The sequence below is a fragment of the Asparagus officinalis genome, chromosome 9, assembly GCF_001876935.1.
Source record: "Asparagus officinalis chromosome 9, Aspof.V1, whole genome shotgun sequence".
Lineage (NCBI taxonomy): Eukaryota > Viridiplantae > Streptophyta > Magnoliopsida > Asparagales > Asparagaceae > Asparagus > Asparagus officinalis.
Window position 1 is genome coordinate 58,191,087 of NC_033802.1, and position 23,678 is coordinate 58,214,764.

Sequence of the window (23,678 nt, forward strand, 5' to 3'; positions counted from 1 at the left end):
TAGCCTTCGCCAGATCCGGATATCCTGCATCCCTTATTGAATTTATTCTAGAATCAAGGAAAGGCTTAAATTGGTGAAGGAAAAGTCCGCCGTTGAAGAGTTTGCCAATCATAGCATTCACGAAGGAGAAGAAGGAGCGGACTTCTATACAGATGACGATCTTCTCAGGGTCGTTGTCTGATAATAACTCCTTCACAAGGACATGAAGCCGAGAACAAAGCCCTACACAAAAAGGAGAAATCCGTCAAAAGCCTTGATGAAAAAATAAATAACATTTCTCAGTTGTTTAATTTATACATTCTTCCCCTTGAGTCACTGGGGGTAGTGGAGGTGTAACCGCTGTGGATGTATCACCTGATGTAGTTGGTCTCACAGCCGGCTCAACAGGATCAGTCTCGACGAAAGCTTCTGTCAAACACAAAATGGAATTCTCAGATGCATCACATTATAGCTGCATTAGTCAAAAAATTGGCTAGTCCTATAATTAACTTGAGAAGAGGCACGTACCTTCAAAAGAACCATCCTCGGGATTCTTAGGGAGTGTAGACTCAGGAAACATATCTTCAGGCATTTGGTCATCAATCTGAGGAGAGCCATACATGAAGTGGAGCATAGGAGTGTCCACAAGCAAACCTTCCTCGTCGAAATCATCAGTCGAAAAATCTAACACAAGAAAATATAAATGCGAAAGAAGAATAAAGAGACTACAACCAATGGAAATGAGTTACCTCTTATGGGTGTGTTAGCCTCTCTATTCCCAAGAGCCATGTTTGCCTCCTGCAATTTATCTAAAAGAGCAAGAAGCATAGAGACAATTAGGGGAAGCACGAATTATGAATTGTTCAACTCCTTTGTGTGCCATCTAAAGGGTACATTGTCAATAGTAGATGTACCTGGATTCGCTGAATCGGGTCCTACATTGATGGTCTCCCCAATCACCAGAAAGTACAAAATCATGAGGAGCAGGATCGGGACTCATCTCGCTTTCCCCACGCTCTCCTATACAGAGATGGAAAAGCATGAGCTTGTGGGCTAGTCTCTTCCGCCTAGCAGCTGGAACAACAATCGAAGATCTCGCCTGAGTAAAAGGACGGAATTCTTCTTCCCTGTCAGCCACTGTCCCTGAAACATCAAACAATCGTCAAGATTAATAATTCTGAAAGACAGAAGAAAAGAATAGGTAGTTAACCTCGCTCGGAACAGTCCTCGTAATCTTCGAGATCTCCGCCTGAAGCCTCATCAGTAGAATTGAAGATCTTCTTTCCTTCTTCGTCAATCCGACGAGTCTTGCTCCGCGTCCTCTGTGACCGAGCATTTTCCCAAACCACCCGAAATCAGCCTGAGAAGCCTCCTCAGCCACTAACTCTGCAATCGGCTTCACGGGGACGGTTTTGTTAGCTGCTAACAACCACCTGCAGCTTAAGAAGGTGAGCTTTAACTGACGCTCAGCACTCGGGAGACTGAACTTAGCACCAGTACAGCCCGTCACGGTCCACAGCCATGCCCGGAGACCGTCCACCAAACCGCCATGAGTCCGAAGCTGCTGACGCGGGTTCCCGACATAAAGCTGATCATAACCAAACTGGTGGGCGAATCGGCAGGGTAGATATGGCTCTATAAAACACTGATTCCTCACCCGGAAGGTCAGATAACCCGGCCTAATGTTCACTAGCCAATTAAAGCAGCCGACATCTAAATGAGTTTGAGTCCCCCTCGGCCTCTCCTCATCAGTCAAACACTCGCCATATTGGCTCGAGAACTGCGGGAAGCAAGTGGAAAATACCCAACACTTGTGGACGCTCCACCTTAGTAAGAGGAATCCGAGCCGATGGTACATCTTCTTTCTGTGTGAAGGCACTAGAAATCTGTCGAAGCCCTCGATGAATGTTAGCTACCATCACCGGAAGAAGCGAAAGTTCCTTTTTGTAGGCAAGTTGAACCGCTGGGTAGAGCACTTCCAATGGCAAAGTGTCACCGGACTGATACGGGACCACGCATTTCTTTAACCAGATAGCGAGGTAACCGGCAAGAAGGGTCATCAGCTGAATCGATGCGGTCGCATGCCATAAGAATGATTTAAACTTGGTCCCTGCAGGAAAGCCACTCTCGGGACTGCTAATGGTATAGGAGTGAGCGTCAATCTTCTTCAGCAGCCCATTAACCTCTGAAGGAGTAAGCGTTGCCAGCTCACAAATAGCCTCACCAGAATTGCTCTCTAGATTTCGGAACAAATAGCACGCGAACTGCTTCAGGCTCACATGTGACTTAGTCCTCTTCGCTAAAGGCTCAGACTGCGCCAAAGCAATATGGTAGTGACATGTGAGATACCATAAAGTCTCATAGCGGTCGGGCATGCGGTCCTTCAGCTGACTCAACTCATGGTTGGAGGGAAAGTACTCCTGATATAGCATCTGACCCATGGGCAAACCAGAAATCTTGTGCATCTCATGAAGAGCCAAGCCCAACTCTCCGTGCCTAGTCAGAAAAGTGTTCGAATCTGGGTTATAGAGCTCGCACAAAGCGAACAAATGTTTAGCGCTGACGGGTAAACCATACATGGTGGAACGAATAGCGGCATATAGACCATAAGCGTGCAACTCCTCGCTCCATCGGCTTAAGACATACTTCGTCATACGAGCCCACCAAAGCTTGTCTAAAGAATGAACCCATCCATAGAATCTGTCGCGCACCGCAGGCATCTCCCGTCCTAAGTCGGCGAGACGATTCTTCAAAGTAGAAGCAGAAGCAAGAAACTCGTTACGCGGTGGTGTATCCAGTCCCAATACTCCAGGATGTAATCCAATGATATGACTCCTGCTCGAACCAGGAGATGCCTGATGAGTAATATAGCCACAGTGAATGCTCTCGTGCTCCTCCGTCAAGCGCCACGACATCTCCCGTGTCACGGCCTGACGCCTGAGCTCAGTCAATGAGCGGTGTCGAGGAATCTTAGGCAAATATAGAAAACCACCATCATCTTTATGAAGCCACTACTCGGTGTCAATAAACACTGCATCAGGATCTCTAACAGAGTCGCCAAACAAAAAGTCAGTCTTCCTGAGGGACTGAACAGAGCTGGTATCCTTCACAAATGGCACATCAGTAATCAGCTGTCGAAGAACTCGATGTCCACCTTCCTTCACCACCTGGGCAACCTCTGTCGACGTGCCCGAAGCAAACCGAGGAGTAAGTGGAATAGGTGAAAAATCATCGGAGGTCGAATAATACTCGTCACGACGCCCGTACACTGCATGACCCACTGGAAATAAGCAATTAAATGTTTGTTAGTCTCAGTTATAAAAGGAAGTTGAACTCATCTTACAAATGGGTAAGATAGAGTCACTGCTTTATAAAGGGTGAGACGATTTGGCTACATTGTGCATTCATAAAATAGGGTATATCAACAATATATCCCTGCCTTATAATGCACAATGCAGCTTCAAAGCGCCCCCTTTATTTATTTTGAGGTATGGTTTTGACCAAGCAAAACCTATCTTTAAAGCGTCGATCCTCACTAAGGAGAATCAAGGCTCTTCCCAATTGTCTCACCAAGGAGAACAAAACGGAAAAAAAGATTAATCTACAAATACGCCAAAAAAGAGCTCACCAGCATACGAGGGAAGCACGCCATCAGCCGACGCAGTAGGGGATTGACCTCTCGGGATATGCGACATGATGATCTGTAAAGTAAATTAGAGGATCAAATACAGAAAAAATTTTTAGTTAGGGTGACAAACCCTAACCCTAAAATTTTATCCCCTCTTTATTATAATTAAACCCCTCAGATCTCCAAATTCTACCCCCTAAAATATGAGCTCGAGGCGTCAAATCACAAACCCTAACCCTCATATGCAATCCCACAAATTCATATACTGAATTAAACTTGAGATATGCCAAAATCATGGAGGATTTACCTGAGGAAAAGCTCGAGGATCAAACAAAAATTAGATCTTGAAGGAGGCTCGAACCACGTGCTCGAGGGGCCTGAGAGAAATTTTATATATGGAAATTTTGAAGGATTTTTCAGTCCAAGATCAAAAGGAAAGGTAGATCTAAGACAAATTTGAAGGTTTGAAGGAGAAAAGATGCACGAGGGAAGAGAAAAATCCAAAAGAGGGAGAAAGGGGGGCCGGCCCTAAAGGGAGGAAAATGGGCTCTTTTATAGTGTTGAACCATCCTTGAACCAGACCAGACCAGGTTGAACTAGACCAGACCAGGCTAAATCAGTTCAAATAAGGCTGAACCAGACCATACCAGGCTGAACCAGACCAGACCAGGCCGAACCAGACCAAACCAGGATGAACTAGCCTGAACCAGGCTAAACCAGTCCTGAACCAGTCCTGAACCAGTCTTGAACCAGGTTGAACCAGTTCTGAACCAGATTTGAACTAAAATTCAAATTGGAGCTAAACTGAGTGTCGAAACGACTTCAAATTGACCGATGGTTCAGTCCCTTATTTATTCATTCCTCCCCCACACATTCGGAAGGGTCGGAAGATTTTTTGAGCCTAATTACTGCCTTTTTTAGGTCATTATCTGGCCGGTTCAGCTCATTCTTATTACTCCAATAAGGTATACGAGTAAATTATTCCCTATTTTTGTTGAGAAGTTTTCTGGAGAGTATTTTTCTAAAAATATTCTTAAGGATAACTCAACAACACTCCGAAAAGTATAAGACTATAAACTACTTCTCAAGACTCCAGCAGACGTACGAGTATAAACTGTGTCAAACGCCGGACAACGCGTTGCAAATGAAGACTCAACGCCAACAATCGATGGTCGGTTCTATGTTAAAACAGCAAACACGAGCTAAAGATCAGAAAATCAGGAATTGACTTCAAGTTCAAAATTCCGACAACGGTCAGATAATAAATGCAGCACCGGAACCCTTGCAGACATTCGACAACGCACCGAATAGCCTGGAGGATTAAAAGAATCAAGAACAGAAGCCATTCCAAGGTCCCGTTACACTGACTGAAGGTTGGGACAATCATATCCAAAGTATTCCAGACTCTTCTATAAAAGAATGAGACTGAAATACTTTGGAGGGGGTATCTGTAGGCGTATAAGACTACTTATATGTCCCTTAACACAGCTCAGCACGGTGATTCGACAAACCAACGAACCATCGGGCGATATATCCAAGCAGGATCGTTAGACCACAACACCGAAGCGGATTTACTGCCAAATCAGGATCCGGACTGCCAAATCAGAGTCCAGATCAACAATAAAGTTCGGATAAACCGCGAAACCGGAAAACGGGCATAAAACCAAACACCAGGAGGGTTCGGCCTTGACCGAGCCACCTCTGGGTGGCTCGGTGGCCGAGCCACCAGATCTGGGCCCAGATCTGGGCCCAGATCTGAGCCCAGATCTGGGAGCCACCTGGCCGAGCCACAGATCTGGGCCCAGATCTGAGCCCAGATCTGGTTTGAGAGGCCTATAAATAGAGGAGGAGGGCTCATTTTGAAGGGGTTGGAACTTTTGAGGTGAAACTCTGCCGGATTAAGAACTGAACTTTGGAGTTTTGGAGCTTTGAAGACTCAGATATTTCAGATCTGGTTCTTGGTGATCGTCCACGTCAAATAACGCAGGAGTTCGAGAGAGATCAGATCTGAGATCCACACAGTTATCCTCCGGATCAAAACTTGGTTTTTGATCCCGAGAAGAGTATCGATTTCGCTTAGTCGATTTCGATTACTTAGGGCTATTATTTCCTTGGCGAAATAATCCCCTCGGCTGTTATTTTCTTTGTGAAATAGCACCCATCATACCGTGTAGATCCGACCGGATCAAGATCGCGCGGTGGTCCACGGATTAACCCCGGCGCAGGCGAAGAACCTACACAGGCAAGAGACCGCAAAACAGGATCTTGCGATTTGTTCGAGAAAAGGAAAGTTGTAATTTTTTTTTCTTTTCTTTGATTTTGTTGTAACCGGATCTTATAAAAAGACCGGATCTTTTGTAACCGATAAACTGTTGCTTAAGAAAACAATGACGTCAATGAAAACGATTTTCCCCGCGAACACACCCCGGTTTAGTAGCGGATCTACAGATATCTCAGAATTTTCTACCCAAATGTCTTTGGGAAATGTTGGTGGGGATACTCCTCACAGTTTTCTCCCTCCAACCCAACAATCAGCAAAGAGATCAAGTTATGAAACTTGGACCACCGAAGACAACATACTTTTACTAACTGGTTATTTTTACGTTAGTAATGATAGTGAGTTGTGGAACAACCAGAAGGGTGAAACTTTCTGGGGTAAAATTACACAGTACGTGAATGAGAACGCCAAAAGTGGAAAGGAGAGGATTGTGTCTCAGTGCCATAGTCATTATAAAGACATCAACAGAAAGATATCCAGTTTCATTGGCTGCTACAGTACTACATGTAGGGAGAAGCGTAGCGGTTGGTCCGATGAAAACTACATATCCAAGGCAAGAGAGTTGTACTTTGAGAAAATAGGTACGACGTTTAATTTGGTGGATGAGTGGAAGGTGGTTCGTAATCAACCCAAATATATGACAGGAGGAAATGCATCCGGTAGTAGTGGCTCTAAAAGAAAGAGTAGTGGTGAGGATGTTGAATCATCAACTCCTACCCTTGTACGTCCAGAGGGTAGGGACGTGGCAAAGAATAAAGCTAGAGCTTCCTCTAGTAAAACATCTGTGTCAAGGAAATCAAAGGGGGCAATTAAGGAGGAGTTATCTAAGCTAGTCAGTGCTCATGAAAAATTTGAAGAGAAAAGATCAAGTACTGCTTCAGCTATGAATAACCTGGCTCATTCCAAGAATATGGAGATGTGGTTATTCTTGAAAAACAAACCAGATCGTGACGATGAAGATGAAGAAGCTTATAATATGTTGAGGAAGAACCTGTTTGGAAAATAAGACTTTCTCAGGGAGTTATGATTGTGTGTTTTCTTTCTGATGTTTTTGTGTGCCGTTTGTTTAATTTTGGAGTTGTGTGGGTGCCTATGTTTGTTGAATGTATTAATAAAAGTGTTGTTTATGTTTGAATAAAATTGTTGTTTATGTTTCAATAAAGCCGATTGATATTGACTTCTCACTGCATAATAGTACAAAAGATACAATTACTACTCACTGCAAAAACAAACAAATGTTGAATTGACCTTTCACTGCAAAAAATACAAAGGATGAAATGACTACACCTGCATAATAATACAAAATATGAATTGACAACTCTCTGCACATGCATGCCCTATGACACATGTCTCTGCAATTGCATGTGAATTCAATTATTTGAACAACTACCCTTCATTATATAAACTGATCAGATGCACATCATAAGTATACCTATCAACATTTCAAAAATCATAGCATCCAATGGATCATTTCCTAAATGAGTTTAGTCTAGAAGAGTTCCAACAACAATGGGAAATGGAAGAAAAAATACTTGATAGGCAGCGAGAACTTCTTGAAGAATTACAAAGGAGAAGCGAACAACCACGTAAGAGGAAATCCATACATAGAGATCATCATGCAGCGCATGAGAGACTCATGGCCGACTACTTTGCCGAGTCATGCACTTACACTGACGCCCAGTTCCGACGCAGGTATCGAATGAAAAGGCCTCTCTTTCTACGAATTGTGGACTCTATATCAAATTACGACGATTACTTCACACAACGGCGCAATAATGCGGGCAAGCTTGGGTTAATGCCTATCAAGAAGTGTACGGCTGCCATACGCATGCTCGCATATGGAGTCGCAGCCAATGCTTGTGATGAGTACGTCAAGATAGGAGAATCCACTGCTATCGAGTGTACTCGCAAGTTTTGCGAAGGGGTAATAGCATTGTTTCAAGATGAATACTTACGACGACCAAATGTGGAAGACTTGCAGAGGTTGCTCCAAGTTGGACAGGAACGTGGATTCCCAGGGATGATTGGAAGTATTGATTGCATGCACTGGTAGTGGAAAAATTGTCCTAAGGCTTGGCAATGGCAGTTTACTAGTGGACACAAGGGGACGGCAACAGTTATCCTCGAGGCAGTTGCGTCATATGATTTGTGGATATGGCATGCTTTTTCAGGGCTTCCTGGTAGTTTGAATGACATAAATGTACTAGATAGGTCACCGATTTTTGACGACATTGAGTCTGGTCAAGCTCCACGGGTAAACTTCACCGTGAATGGGCGGGAGTACAATCTTGCATACTATCTTGCCGACGGAATCTACCCTAAGTGGCCTGTCTTCGTACAGTCAATTCAAATGCCCCAAGGCAACAAACATCAATTTTTTGCCAAACAACAGGAATCATGCAGGAAGGACGTGGAACGCGCATTCGGGGTACTCCAAGCACGCTTCGCTATTGTCCGCCAACCAGCTAGAATGTGGGATCTTGATGTCTTAGGAAAAATAATGAGGGCGTGCATTATTTTACATAACATGATAGTAGAGGATGAACGAGATACGTATTCGCGAAACTGGGAAAATATCGACTTTGAACCGTCGAACAATGCTAGCTCTAGCGCCTCTTTCAATGTTCAAACAGACGTGTTGCCGGAGTTTCAAGTCCATGTTCAACACCGATCTGAGGCAGATAATCAGACTAGAGCGGAACTACGAGATAAGACCCAACATATTCAGCTGAAGAAGGATCTCATCGAGCACATTTGGCAGAAGTTTGGGACAACCTCCGATTAGATTTACCAATTTAGTGTGTGTTTTCTGGCCTGTTTTCAATAATTTGGGTGTGTTTGGTTTTCCGTATGCTTAATAAAATCGTGTGTTATTTTATGTTAATTTAAAAATATTATTGAAAATTAAATTAATAATATATATTTAAATATTATATATTATTTATTGAATTATTAATAAATTATAATTATAAATATATGAGTTATAATAATAATAATAATAATAAAATAGTAATATATATAAAATAGGAAAAAGAAGGAATAAATATGGTGGGGTATATGTTGAAGTGATGTGGTTTATGGTGGGTCCCAAATAAAGTAAAAAACTTTCTGAAAAATCTCCTGCTGTAGAGTTGATAGGGAAATGAAGATTATTGAATTAAATAAAGTGATGTGGCAGGAGAGAAGGAGGTGAAATTTCACCTCCTGCTGGAGATGGTCTTAGAGAGCAAGACCTAAGGGTTTCCTAAAATTTATTTTTTGTATCATGGCCCGCCTTAAAAAATTTTATTCTCGAAGCATAAAGCTTTCGAGACGCATGGTCCTCCGTTCTGGAATTTGACCTCCGAACTTGAACCCCATGACACCTTGAGAATAAAGTTTTAAAACAAAGGATAAGCCTATGATTTCTAAAACTTATTTTAAATTAACATCCTGGTACACTCTTACAAAAAAAGCAAAAGGAAACATATCATACTATGATTCTTATCATGTATAAGCCTCAAATATAGTAATGATGATTTTAATATCTTGTACATATAAACAAGTTTATTGACATCAATAAGAAAAATATGGCTATGCCATTTTATATACCTAAAAATATATATATATATAATTCTTGCCAGAAGAACTCACTGTAATTCCACGAGCTACTATTAAAAAACATATACAGAATATCAACTAATTAACGTTAAGTCAGAAATAACAAAATTCTATTACCTCGTGGTAGTAAAATAGGAAACTATTCAACAATTTATGTAGTGGATCGACAATAGAACCTACAAAATAAAATAAAATAAAATAACTATATCAGAATTTTTAAAAAAAAGCCAAAAGGTCTTATTGTTATAAAAAAGAAACATGGAGACCTTAAAAAAGATAAACAATAAAAAAATTAATTAAAAAAATAAATACAAGATAAATTATGTAAACAGGAGTAAAGAACGAAAGAGATCTAAAAAAAAGAGGGCACCTGAAAAAAAGTAACACAGGATAAACAGTAGTCGAAAAAAATTAATAAACAATAACCCAATAAATTCGGTGAACAGTAATCGAATAAATAGTATTCCGATAACCAATAATCACTAGTAATTCGATGAACAGTATTTTAAAAGTGATCCGACGAACAGTAATGGAAAGAGGATAAACATTAACTAGTGAACAGTAATCGGTGAACAGTAAGCCAGATAAACAATAACCGGTGAATAGTAACATTTTTTTTCTCTCTCATAAAAAAAGGGACAGAGGAGAGAAGGAAAGATGTTTACCTGTAGGCTATAGTCTTCCTCAACCAATCTAATGTAACATCATACATATATATATAGCTATGTGAAGCCTAATAATGGTATGATTGCATTTTCTTATCAAAGTCTGTTGGGATTCTATCTTAAAATTTGTTAATATCATTTTTTAAATTGGATTCTATCTCTTACTAATTTAATAATTTTAATTAGATAAGGATTCCTCATATTTGAATTAAATGAACTAATCATAAGCCTTCTAAAACAAAAAAAAGTCATAGCATAACAGCAACAAAAAGAAAAACTTGGACTTACACACTCGGTTAAAAAAATGAGCACGTAAGCTAAGTTGGGCCAATTTGTAAACACGAAAAAATTGTTTTTATCAACAAGCCCTATAAATAAAACTTATTTTGTGAGGATGATAGTACCTCATAAAAAAATCAAAACTAATATGAAGAATAGTACTTCATATAAGTCTAAACTAAGGAAGGTAAGCCCTCCATATTAATAAATTCGGAGAGGTACGTCTTTCCCTTATAATTGTCAAATTTGATGAGCTCAATAAACCTTATCAATAAAACTTAATGAGAGGGGTAGTACCTCATATAAATCAAAATTAATATGAGGGATAGTACCCCATATAAATAAAAATTAAGTTGAGGATGACAGCACCTTATGTAAATTTGAGAGTATGTGAACCCTTTACTAATCCAACACAAAAGAACGCATGCCTCACCGCTTCATATTGATCAAATTCTCAAACATGAGGATGTCTGTCAACTTTAGGAGTTCTCATGTGATCATAAGCCTTCGCTATAAAATTTAACTCGACCTTCATACGAACCTTATTTCAACTTGAAAAGATATGGGCTCTCCATTATACTTATTTTAGAAATATGAAAGATAAGCAGATAGACACATGAGAAATGAAAAGCAAAGAAATTTTTTTATTATGATAAACGAATGCAACAATCTTGGTAAGGAAGTTATCATAACTCCCCCACCAATCCTTTTTCAACACCTAGTGATAACTTCCCCTGACCCTCCCCTATAAAAAGACATTCCTTTCATCAGAAAAGGAAGGGGAACAAAAAGTACGATAGAAAAGATAGATAAAAGAAGAAGAGATTGAAAAGAAAAAGAGACTTAGAGTTTAAAACAACAACAACAAGGTCCTCTGCATTTTTCATATTGAAAGTGAAGAGGGCTCCAAAACATTGTCTGGAGACCCAAGATCCCGTCTTCATTCTCTTTAATTTTGTAATACATTAGAAAGATAATAAAACTAATATCTCCCTACATTTGATTTTTAATGTCTATTTAATTCTTTTCTTTCTACTAATAAGGGGTTTCTTTTAATAAGAGTAATTAACAGAAAGAAAAAGTTTTCTGGAAGCATGCACCTCACCATTTTTTTACCAACAATGTGATTCTAATATGTATCTAGGTAATAAATATTTAGAGATTGCTCTACTCTTCTTGAGATTGGTGATACGGCTTGGTCAAGAAGAGATTAGCCTACTCAAATATTATTACTCCTCTAATGGATACTAGCATCACTTTGAATTTTTTGACAAATATACACGTCGGGCATTCTGACACTCTTACAAAGACACATTAGCTCGTGCCTTATTCTATTGTTTTGTCAATTTTTATGCTTCTTTGTTTCGTTGATTTGCACGTTCCTTCACATGTTCCTTTGCTTCCTTTTGGCATCGGATTAACTTATTTAACTCAGATGATGATATTCATCATCTTCTCTTTATCTCGAGCTGCGTGCGAGAACCTATAGTCAAATTTTAACGTCTACAGATACCCTCTCCAAAGTGTTTCAGACTTATTCTTTTATAGATGAGTCTAGAATGCTAGATGGACCCAAAGAATTTTACCATTAGGGGTCATATGCGACACAAGCCCCCTATGGCGTTGTCCATGAGGGTCATTATTGACGATCTTCATTTACACCTTCGATATGGATTCTGGTTGGAACCACGACACGAGACTGAGCCAAAGTTGATAGATACTACATTAGCACCCACATTCTTCTCCTTGGGCTGCTTACCAGTTATGATGCCGACGTTAATCAAGGCTTGAATTTTGTCCTTGAGGGTATAGCACATCTTGGTGGGGCGATGGACCAGCCTATGGAATGCACAAATATCTTGGATCCGTTGTCCTCTTGGCTTCTTATTGGTTAGTGATTAGATGCAACTTGATTTTGTTTTTTTCTAGGAGGTATTTAAATATAGTAGGAACTTTATCTTCCTTGAAGGAATACTCCTTTGGGAAGTTTGGTTTAGAAATTTTCTGCTGCCATTGAGGTCGCTGCTGCCATTGAGACAGCGACTGCTGCGACGCTTGCTGTTGTGACTGTAGTTGAAATGTTTGATTTGCTTCTACTATAGTCACTGGCACCTTCCCTCTACCATGAGGCATGAAATTTTGTTTCAGAGCGCCCGTGGCCGGTTGGCCTCTCTCCTCCTTCTTCCTTTTGAGGAATCGTTCGACTTGTTCACCGTGCACCTTCAACTCTTTCTAAGTTTTTAATGTTGCTACTCCCATAGCTTCCAACACATCCAAGGAGAGATTATTATGATAAGTCTGGAGGATGAACTCCTCTGTGATCAAATATCGGTAATTCATTGTCTTATTCCGGAAGTGTTTGACGAAGTTATCGACCGACTCTTCGTCTTTCTACTTCTTATCAAAGAGCATTTTGATCGACACTTTAGTTTCGTCATCGAAGAAGTTGGTGAGAAACAAGCTTTCTAGGTCATCCTAGTTGTTAACACTCCCCAGCTTAAGATGGTGGTACCAATCGAAGGTAGCCCCGCGAAGGGTTCCAACGAATGATCGGACCATCAGAGCTTCATTACCAAGGATCACGCCTAAGTAGGACTTGAAATAAATTAGGTGTTGAGTGGCTGAGATTCTCTCATTGAACGACGTGAATCTAATTAGATTGAATTTTGCCAGATATGGAATTGACTCCCACTCTCTCGGGTATGGATACAGAATGTCAGTATTCTTCACCTCTTGAGTGGACATTAAGGCGTTGATTTTTCTCTCGAGGTCCTTCATCTTCTTGTCTTCGCCAGCATTTTTCTTTGGGGTTGCTGATGAGATTAAGGGGCTCAACAGGACCACCCCCAGTGTTATTGTTGTTAGGAGCAGTATCAGTATTGACATTTTCATCCACTTCTGATTCACTGTCTTCTTCATTAGTAGTATTGCGACTAATGGATTCACCCTGCTGATTTGACAAAGACTAACGTTGTTGGGCATGTAATTCCCTCATGCACTGCATGTTCAACTCTATCTCCATCTTTATTTTAGTTCTGAGCTCCTCTTTCTGCTTGGCTAAAGCGTCTTGAAGCATCTGAGCTAACTGCTCAGTAGTGATCATGAATGCCTCTTGACCTCGTCCTGTGCTAGATATGGTGTCATCTAAGGTGACTATAGAGCAATCATTCGATGCTTCATCATCTGAGGATAGCCCTCTCTGCATCCTCTGATAATCCTTACGTGTGATAGTTCCGGAGCGCAACTGAGTTAAACACTGGGATATCAACGGCAAAGAGTCGGGACTAGAACATCATGTTGACTTCCCTTTATCAACCATGTTGATAGTGACTTTTGGGAGTTCATCACCTTGAACAACCAATCTTCTCTTAGGAAAATGCCTTGGCTTGGGCTTCGACGCTTCAGTGGAAAGTCTTTCAAAAATCGAGACCTTCTGCGGAGTGGTCTTGGAGTAGGTACACTCTGATAATACTACCCTGATAAGCCTCTCACAAGGACAGTGAGAGTTTCTTTCTTGAGCATTTCTCTTTCGAGACTTGTTCGTACCACTCGTCTGATAGTACAACTCGTCAGTATGATGGCCAGTGCAACCTATCTTGTGTTGGCATAATTTCCCAGGTATAACATTGTTGTCAAATGGACACGTCTTCTTCCGGGGATGTGTCATCTTGTTGGCGTTCTCAAGAGTCACATGCTTGGAACCACCCTCTTGTGGGTATAAAACCTCAACAGGCTCTTGGACTTTGACACACACCCCCAAGCAGGCGGAAATCAGAGTTTTCTCAAATAGGGATGGCTTTGACTTGACGGGAGGACGTGTAGGACCCCTAGTCTGAAGAGTCACTTGGGATTTATTCACTGGACCCAAGCGTTCTTTAGCCAGAGCTTTGCCTTAATCTTCATGCATAGGACCAAGATGATTTTCCATCGTTATCTTGAATTTGGATAGATCAAGACTACTATGGGGCTTCACCGAAGGTACGGAAGAGACCGGAACATGAACGAAGGCTGACGGAAGCGAAGAAATAGCTGCGGTAGCAGCTTTTTAGGCAAGACACCTCGGAGTGTGTCAACCATGGCTGATACACTTTGAAGTGTCTCAGCCTGTGAGATATTTTAGAGTGAGTTTTTCGGCTGTCTTCCAAGTTGATTTCGACACCGTTTTGGACTTCGGCATCCAGACTTGGCGTGATTTTCATGGTTCTTTGGCCACCTCTTCCTTCTATAATTCTTGTGTCTTTTGCACAAGAATACGCACATGCGTAAGAAGTGCACGACGTTTTCGAATGCGTTCCTCGAGAATTGAACGAGTCTTTTTGACACGGACCTATTCGTTGGCTGACAGCTTGGAGGAAGAGCCAATTGGTTGCTATTGAGGTGGCTGAGTTGATTGATGCCACCTAAACTCTAGATCCACGTGATAACAAATTTTGTCATCCGGCTCCAAGGCTTTGGCGAGATGACGTGCGAGACGTTGGTATTGCCTCTAACGAGCCCTCTTTGTCAGATCTGGCGTGCCTTCAACAAATAACTCCTTGACTGAAGAGGAGTTATTGCAAGCAAGAATTTCTGCTTCGTTGGATGCCGGTGGGTGTTTCGAGGGGAAACCTCAACAATAGTTGGGCGAGAGTCATCACCCGCAGCCTTTGAAGACTGCAATACCTTCTTCAATGCAAAAACTTCCTGTACTTATAGGACGAGGAAGATCTTGATGAAGACGAGGAGAGATACTCCTCAAACTTGGCCTGGTCAAACTCGTACTCGACCTCTGCATCAACCGGGATCTTAATCTTTGGTTGTGACACGACAACCTTGGCAAAGAGACCGTTATCTTCCATTGTGTCGCCAGCGTGTTTGTATTGGAAATTGATTTCATTGTGGAATCCACTACAATTGTTTATCAATTACAAATTCAAAGAGAGTCTAGCATTTTTATAAGACTTCTCGCTTACACAAATGAAACAAACAAAAATTTCCTAGAAACACACGCATGATCATTTATCGGTTGCTGCTTACGTGGGATCTTTACCTGTACCAGGGACGCTTTGATCCATGGACCGTCATATAAAAGATTTGAGTTGATCTAAAAGAAGGCTCGGTGTTCTTTGTTTTAATCAAGGAAACTTAGAAAATAAGTGAATAACCTCAACAAAGTGAGATTACTGCTCTTCTCTCAAAGAAATGGGTGGAAGGCTATGGATCTCTCGAAATTTTCCCTTTATGTTCAAAAACCCACTAAGGCCTCGCCTCTCTCTCTCTCTCTTTCTCTCTCTCTCTCTCTAAATAATGGTTCTGCTATGGATAACGTGGTTCTCTCACATGTTCGTCAGTACCCCTCAGTCCCCTTCACGAATGCATGAAGGGGGGTATTTATTGGGCTTGAACGCCATGTTCGCGGATAAGATTTCGTGATTTGGCCTTTATCTTCAGTTAATAACGACTTTACCATGTTTAAAGATAACCCCAAGGCAGTTAGGAGGCCACTAGAATGAATGAATCACCAGAAATCTGACAAAAAACACGTCGTCGGGAGGCTGATCGGGCGAGGCACTGATGCGTGTGCGAGACACATCATTGTGTCTCGCCTACGAGCGAGACACTCTGAAGTGTCTCGCATGTGAGACACATTGAGGTGTCTCACAGGTGAGACACGTTGGCGCGTGCCTTGTTCAGTTGTTTCGTCAATTTTCATACTTCTTTGTTTCGTCGATTCGCGAGTTCCTTCGCATGTTCCTTTGCTTCTTTTTGGCATCGGATTAACTTCTTTGACTTAGTGATAATGTTGATCATCTTCTCTTTGTCCTATTGACATTTTTGTGAGATATAATCATGATTTATGGCCCTTTTTTGTAGTTTCGACCTATTGACAAATAGTTTCACGGAGGCATTAATTTAGGATTTTATCAGCTAAAACCCAAAATTTTAGCTATTTTGAATAGCTGGAAAATAATTTTACATAGGTAAAATTCATGATTTCGGGAGCTATATTGTAGTTTTTGGCCATTTAAATTGTTTTGACCCATTGGTAATAATTTTGTACAGGAGAAAATTCATGATTTTGTGAGCTATGAACCTTAATTTTTTAGCATTTTTAGTCATTTTTACCAGTTGGTAATAATTTTGAGGAGGCTAAAATACACTATTTCATGAGCTATTATCCATAAATTTTTAGCATTTTTAGTCATTTTGACCCATTAGCAAATAATTCTGAGAGGCTAAAAATCATGATTTCATGAGTTATAACCTATGATTTGGGTGATTTCTGAGAGGCTAAAAATCATGATTTCATGAGTTATAACCTATGATTATTTTTAATTATTTTGATCCATTGGTAAATAAATTTGCAGATACAAAAATTCATGATTTTGTGAGCTATAACACTTAATTTTTTGTCATTTTTTTTATCATTTTCACCTATTTTTTGTGAAGGCTAAAATTTCCTATTTCGCAACTACAACCCATAACTTTTAACCATTTTTATTTATTTTGACCGGTTAATAAAACATTTGTGGTTGCCAAAATTCATAATTTTATAAGCTATCACCCTCGATTTGTTTTTCTAATTTAGCCATTTGAACCAATTAGCAGATAGTTTTGTGAAGGCCAAAATTTATGATTTCATAAGCTATAAATCATAATTTTTAACCAATTTTAGACATCTCGAACAATTAGCAAATAATTCCACAGAGGCCGAAATTCATGATTTTATGATCTATAACCCATGATTTGGAGTTATTTTTAGTTGTTTCGAGCCATTGGCAAATAATTTAGTCGAGGATAAAATTCATGATTCCGTGAAGTATAACTAAGGAAATTTTACCTTTCTTAGTTATTTGGACTAGTTAGAGAATAGTTTTATAAAGGTCAAAATTTACAATTTCATGAGTTATAACCCACGATTTTTGGTCATCATTAGTCATTTCAACCCGCTAGAAAATAATTCTATGAGGGCCAAAATATATGATTTTATGAGTTCTAACCCACAATTTTTGGATTTTTTGTCATTTTGACTCTTTTACAAATAAATGCACGAAGGCCGGAAAATCTAGATATTAAGAGCTATAACCCACAATTTTATGAGCATTTTTAGTCATTTCAACCTGTTAGTAAATAATTATATGGAGACTGAAATTCACTATTTCATGAGTCACAACCATGATTTTAGCCATTTTTAATTAGTTTGACCCATTGAGAAATAATTTTGCAGATGCTAAAATTCAAGATTTCGTTAGCTGTAACCCATAAAATTTTACCATTTTTACCAGTTTCGACCTATTGATAAATAATTTTGTGGAGCCTAACATTCACTATTCTGTGAGCTGTAACCCACAACTTTTGACCATTTTTAGTTGTTCGGACCCGTTGGCAAAATGCTATATAGATGCCAAATTTTACAATTTCATGAGTTTAAACCCATGATTTTTTAGTCATTTGGACTAGTTGGCAAATAATTTTGTGGATCCCAAAGCTCATGATTTTGTGTGCTATAGCCCACAACTTTTAGTCGTTTTTAGTAGTTTTGACCAGTTGACAAATAATTGCATGTAGGCCAAAATTTACTATTTTGTGAGTTATAACCCACAACTATTGACCGTTTTTAGTTATTTCTTACCCATTAGCAAATAATTTTGTTAAGGTCGAATTCATGATTTGCGAGCTATAACCCACGATATTTTGTCATATCTAGTTAATAGATTAGTTGGCAAATAATTTCACTGAGGTTAATTTTAATTTTGATGATTTCATGAGGCTATAATCCATAATTTTTGGCTATTTTAGTTGTTTTTACCCATTGTAAATAATTTTATTGCATGTCAAAATTCATAATTTTGTGAGCTATAATCCATGATTTTTTATATTTTCTAGTCGTTTTGACCCCTTGGAAAATAATTTCATGGAAGCTAAAATACACGATTCCATAAACTATAACCTATGGTTTTTAAGTATTTTTAGTCGTTTTTGACCTATTGACAAGTATTTCCAAGGAGGTAAAAAATTCATGGCTGCATGAACCATAACTTACAGCTCTAAGGCAAATTTTAGTCATTTTAACCTATTATCAAATAATTTTGTAGAGGCTAAAGTTTATAATTTTACAAGCTATAGCCCATGATTTTTGGTTGTTTTTAGTCAATTCAACCTATTGATAAATAATTCTATGTAGACCAAATCATGATTTTGAGCTATATCCCATAATTTATGGTCATTTTTAGTCATTTTGAACAGTTAGCAAATAATTTTGTAGAGGCCAAAATCACGATTTCATAAGCTATAACCCATGGGTTTTTTTTACTTTTTTTGTTATTTTTACTCATTGGTAAATAAATTTATGGAGACCGAAATTTATGATTTTGTAAGCTATAACAATTTTTTTTAACCATTTTTAGTAATTTTAATCTATTGGAAAATAATTTTGTCGAGGCCAAAATTTAATATTTCCTAAGCTAATTATTATATTTTATTATAATTTTATATCCTTATTATCTATTTTATTAAATAAATATACTGCTAATATCGTGTGTATTTATAGGAAAAAAGGTTTAACAAATAAGAGCTCAAATGAAAATTATCTCGAGTGCAAATGATCTCTTATTGAAGCACAAATTACCTATGTTCAATGCCTACGACCATGTCTAGAAGCAAAATCTCAGTACTCGTCACTTTTTTGGTTAGTAATTATTAATAATTTGTCTTACAATTGAGCATCAAATCAAATCTAGAAAGAAACTAAGTCAAACTTGCGTTAAGGATGGTCAACCACAAAGAAAAGACATTATCTCCTAATCCGGAAAGCAGAATTTAATATAATATATTTGAAAATTGCATATCTCGATGAGATAGAGCCATCTAAATTAGCAGATTATAGAAATTTCAATAGCAATAGCATGTTATGATAGAAATCTAACTTTAATTAATATATATTTAATTATTTGAAGGCCGAGCCAAAACCTAAGAAGCCCAAAAGCATTCAAGAGAAGTCCATGAGCCTTAAATGAATTAAATACAAGAGAAATGAAAGCTCACATAGTATCTCACAAATCTTGAATTAAGAGTGTAGATTGTTTTGAGAGATCCTATGGTTACGAAGGTTACTTGAGGCTTAAGCTAAATCTTATGGTTGTGATGGTTATGTAGGGGGCCACAAATCTTAGGGTTATGAGAGATTCTTGTTATTTATAAATAGGTGATGGAGTGAAGGTAAGGGATATAAAGTTTTTAATAAACTCTATTTTAGAGAGGTGGGTTACTCTTAATTGAGAAGACGTTCCAAATTGTAAACTTTTTATTTACAACAAATAAACAATTTCTCTTTCAAATTTTCTTTCTTCTTTTCTTTTAATGATGCAGATGAAGAATTGCTCCTCAATGGGCCAATCTTCGCAATGTAAGTTTTTATTTTTTTTAATTTCTTATTTTATAATTGCAATTATTCTAAGATTTTATTTTTTGTATTTAACTCCATGATTGGTAGATTAGATATATTGCTTTCTAGTGAAGATTTATTTCATGCTTTATAGTGAAGATTTATTTTCTTACTCTTTTAAACTTTAATTTCCTTTTTTGTATTGCTTTATAATTTAGATTTACTTTCCTTTATGCTTTCTAGTATACATTTTATTTTATTGTTTTTATTTTACAATATGAGTAGCTAATTCTTGTAGGAAATCTAGGATTAGATGAAACTAGTTTAATTTTTTTTATGTTTTTATTTGCTCTCTTTGTACTTAAAGTGATCATGTTAAGATAACCAACTAGAGAGAGCAAATTGGTGAAAAAGATTTTGATGAGTGTAGGCCATGCTTATTTAATTCTAGGATTTTCATCTAGTTATTTTTTATGAGTATTAATATTCCTTAGATATAATTTTGATAGATTATTCTTATTTTAAGTAACTTGATAGTCTTATTGGCCTTCTTGTTTTGATGATGTTTAACAAATAATTTACGACTAATGTTGTTTGTCTGATATTTATGGTTTTCTATTTATTGTAGACAAACAACATGTTGGAGGTTGGATGGAATTGTGCCATAACGATCATATTAATGGAGGTTGGCGGACTAGTGGAATGAAGCTACGCAATTCAAGTTAAAGATTCAAGTTCAAGCTTCATCTGTAAGTGTACCAAGTCGAGCTTATTGAAAACCTATAGCTTGGGTAATCTAGTTTAGGAGTTTATATTATATGTGATAAGTACTTTAAGCACAATCATATATACACACACATTTTATTGGTTTCTTTGTATAAATATGTAGTTATATATATATGAACACTTTAATTGTGGTTTCTATGTATATATAGTTATATATATACATATATGTTTTGGTTTGATAGTTTTCAAGTTTTAATATGAAACAATTGAATACCATTGAAAATACATTTCTTGTTTCATACTTATATGCATATATATGATTTCATCAATATCAATTTTATTTAGTTCAATGAAATCATATTTATTATTTCTAAAAAGTTGCAAAATATATAATTTTGTGAAAATATTATATTCTCAGTTTTTAGACTTAACAATACTCATATATATATATTTTATTAAGTCTACAAAATCATTTTATAATGTTTCAAAACATGGTTAAGCTAAAATGACAAAACTCATGTGTTTACATTTTCTTGTTTTGGACTATTTTGCAAAATAATGATATTTTCCTGTTTATTATCAAGTTTACAATCATTTTTCAAAGTTTTACATTTTTCTGATTTTATTTGCTATTTTTAAAAGAGGTTTGAAAATCAGATTTCTGTTTAAAACAGGCAGTGTGCATGTCTTGAGTCGACTCGTGAATAGTATTGAGTTGACTCATAAACTGTTATGTAGTTTACATTTTGTTTCTGATCAGTCGACTCATAACATTATGAGTCGACCCATCAGGTTGAGTCAACTCATCCCTGTCATAAGTCGACTCATAAACTGTGCTGGAAAGTATGTTTTGTTTCTGCTGAGTCGACCCATGACTTCAAACTGTGCTGGAAAGTATGTTTTGTTTCTGCTGAGTCGACCCATGACTTCATGAGTTGACCCATGCATGATGAGTCGACTCATGATTTTTATGAGTCGACCCATAAGTTGGTTTTTTAGCCAGTAACGGCTACTTATGAGTCGACCCATAAGTTGGTTTTTTAGCCAGTAACGGCTACTTATGAGTCGACTCATGAACAATACCGAGTCGACTCATAACACCGTAACGGCTATATTTTCAGATTGTACTGTTTTGGGTTTTTAGTCTTTTTACCTTGTTTTCTCTTGGCTTTGGGGTTCTTTTAAATACCCCCACATATCCTCAGTTCTATTTATCTAAGAGAAAAGTTTTAAAAGAAGTTTAAGAGTTTTTAAGTGTGTTTTAAAATTTGTTTAAGTGTGAAGAAGGTTTCACAAGAGGAGATCAATTTCAGTTTGGGCTTTCAATCTTCCAATATCTCCTTCTTGTTCTTAGAGAAGTGTTTCTAAACTCAATTCTAGCTTTACATTTATATATTCGATTGTTAACCATTTTTATTAAGCTAGATTTCATAATTGAGTTCAGTTTTGATTTTATCTCTCTTTGTTTACACACACAATCATTGAGCTTATTGTATTAACATTCATAGTATAATTTGGGTTGTGGGTTTGTGACATTGAGACTGAGCTTAATTGTGTTCTCATCTATTGTAAAGAACAAATTTGTATTTGTGAGCTTCATTGTGAGTTGCATATTGTATTACACTTGGACACCAAGAGAAATGGTTGGTGAGAGACGGGGTCGGTTCCAAGAGGAGTGGGGTCGGTAGTAAAGCCTAGAGAGAGAGGTGGTAATTCCAAGCACTTGAGGAAGGACACGGACTAGAGACCAACACTTAGAGGGTGTAGAGTGTAGTTACATTGTGAGATTGTGAATGTTGATCGGTGAGCGTTGAAAACCGATATTGTGTGGTGTATTCGTTATTCTGGTGAGCGTAGAAAACCCGGTTGTGATAGTGGAGATCTCCTCGAGGTGAGGAGCGGAGACGTAGGTCGAGTGGTTGACTGAACTCGGTGAACATATCGTGTGTTTGAGTTTGTATTGTCGCACTTACTCTTGTATTTATATTTCTTATCGCCATTGTCCATTGCTCATTATTTATATCATCCACTATCTTCTTTATTTTGTTTACCCTTGTGTATATCACTTATCCTAGCTCACATATCTTGTTGTATTTCATACTTGCTAGGATAACCTGTTAATTAGTTTTAATTGGTATAAAATCGGATTAGATTAGCATTAGACCCTAATCACCCCCCTCTAGGGTCTAACAAGTCTATGCTTAGGAAATCTAAGAAATCTATGAATAAAAAGAGAGTAATTCCTAAATGTAAATTAAAAAGAACTAGTGGTTCAATTCTAGATTCCTATTCTTCTTTCTTGATTTCCTCCGTGTCTTCATTCCTTTATTGTTTTGATTTAATTTTATTTTTATTTTATTATTTTGTTATTCTCTTTCTTTTTATTTTGTTATTCTCTTCTCTCATTCTTCCCTCATACTTTAGCCTTTTATTTTTGTGCAAAACTTCCACCCAAAAAGGCACACCACTTTTATTTACTTCTCATTAGTTTACTAAATAATCTAAGAATCCAAATAGGCTTTTTAAAATTCTCTTTTCCCGTGGATCAATATCTTAAATACTATAACTTGATTGTTGTGCATATTGTAATCGTTGCTTGGTTTTATCCTCGTCATGAGTTATAACCCCCAACTTTTATCAATTTTTTATTGTTTTTGTTGGAAAGACATTTTGTGGTCGCCAAAATTCATAATTTTGTAAGTTATAACCCTTTATTTTAAGCCATTTTTAGTCATTTGAGCCAATTAGGAAATAATTTAGAGAGGCTAAAAATTCATGATTTTGTGAGCTATAACCTCATGAATGTTAACTATTTTTAATAGTTTTGACCCATTGGAAAATAATTTAATGTGGGATAAATTTACTATTTCATGAGTTATAACCGATAACTTTTAACCAATTTTAGTTATTTTGATCCGTTGGCAAATAATTTGTTGATGCTAGAATTTATAATTTCATCAGCAACAACTAACAATTATTTACCATTTTTAGTCAATTGGACCAGTTGGCAAATAATTTTGTGCCGAAATTTATGGTTATATTATACTCTTTACTAATGTGCGAGTTTAGAAAAACCTCCCATAGTCAATATTACCCTTAACCTTTTGAATTTTATATTCTAATTTTATCCTAATTAATAATATATATTCAAATAATTTA

General features: G+C 37.6%; 1 protein-coding gene and 1 pseudogene across 1 annotated transcript; both read left to right on the forward strand.

Moving 5' to 3' along the window:
- Positions 6,079-6,891, forward strand: LOC109823479 (glutathione S-transferase T2-like). Its single transcript, XM_020389760.1, has one exon. It carries the CDS (start codon positions 6,079-6,081, stop codon positions 6,889-6,891), a length of 813 nt encoding a protein of 270 aa, XP_020245349.1.
- On the forward strand, positions 7,402-8,749 carry LOC109823480 (annotated as a pseudogene).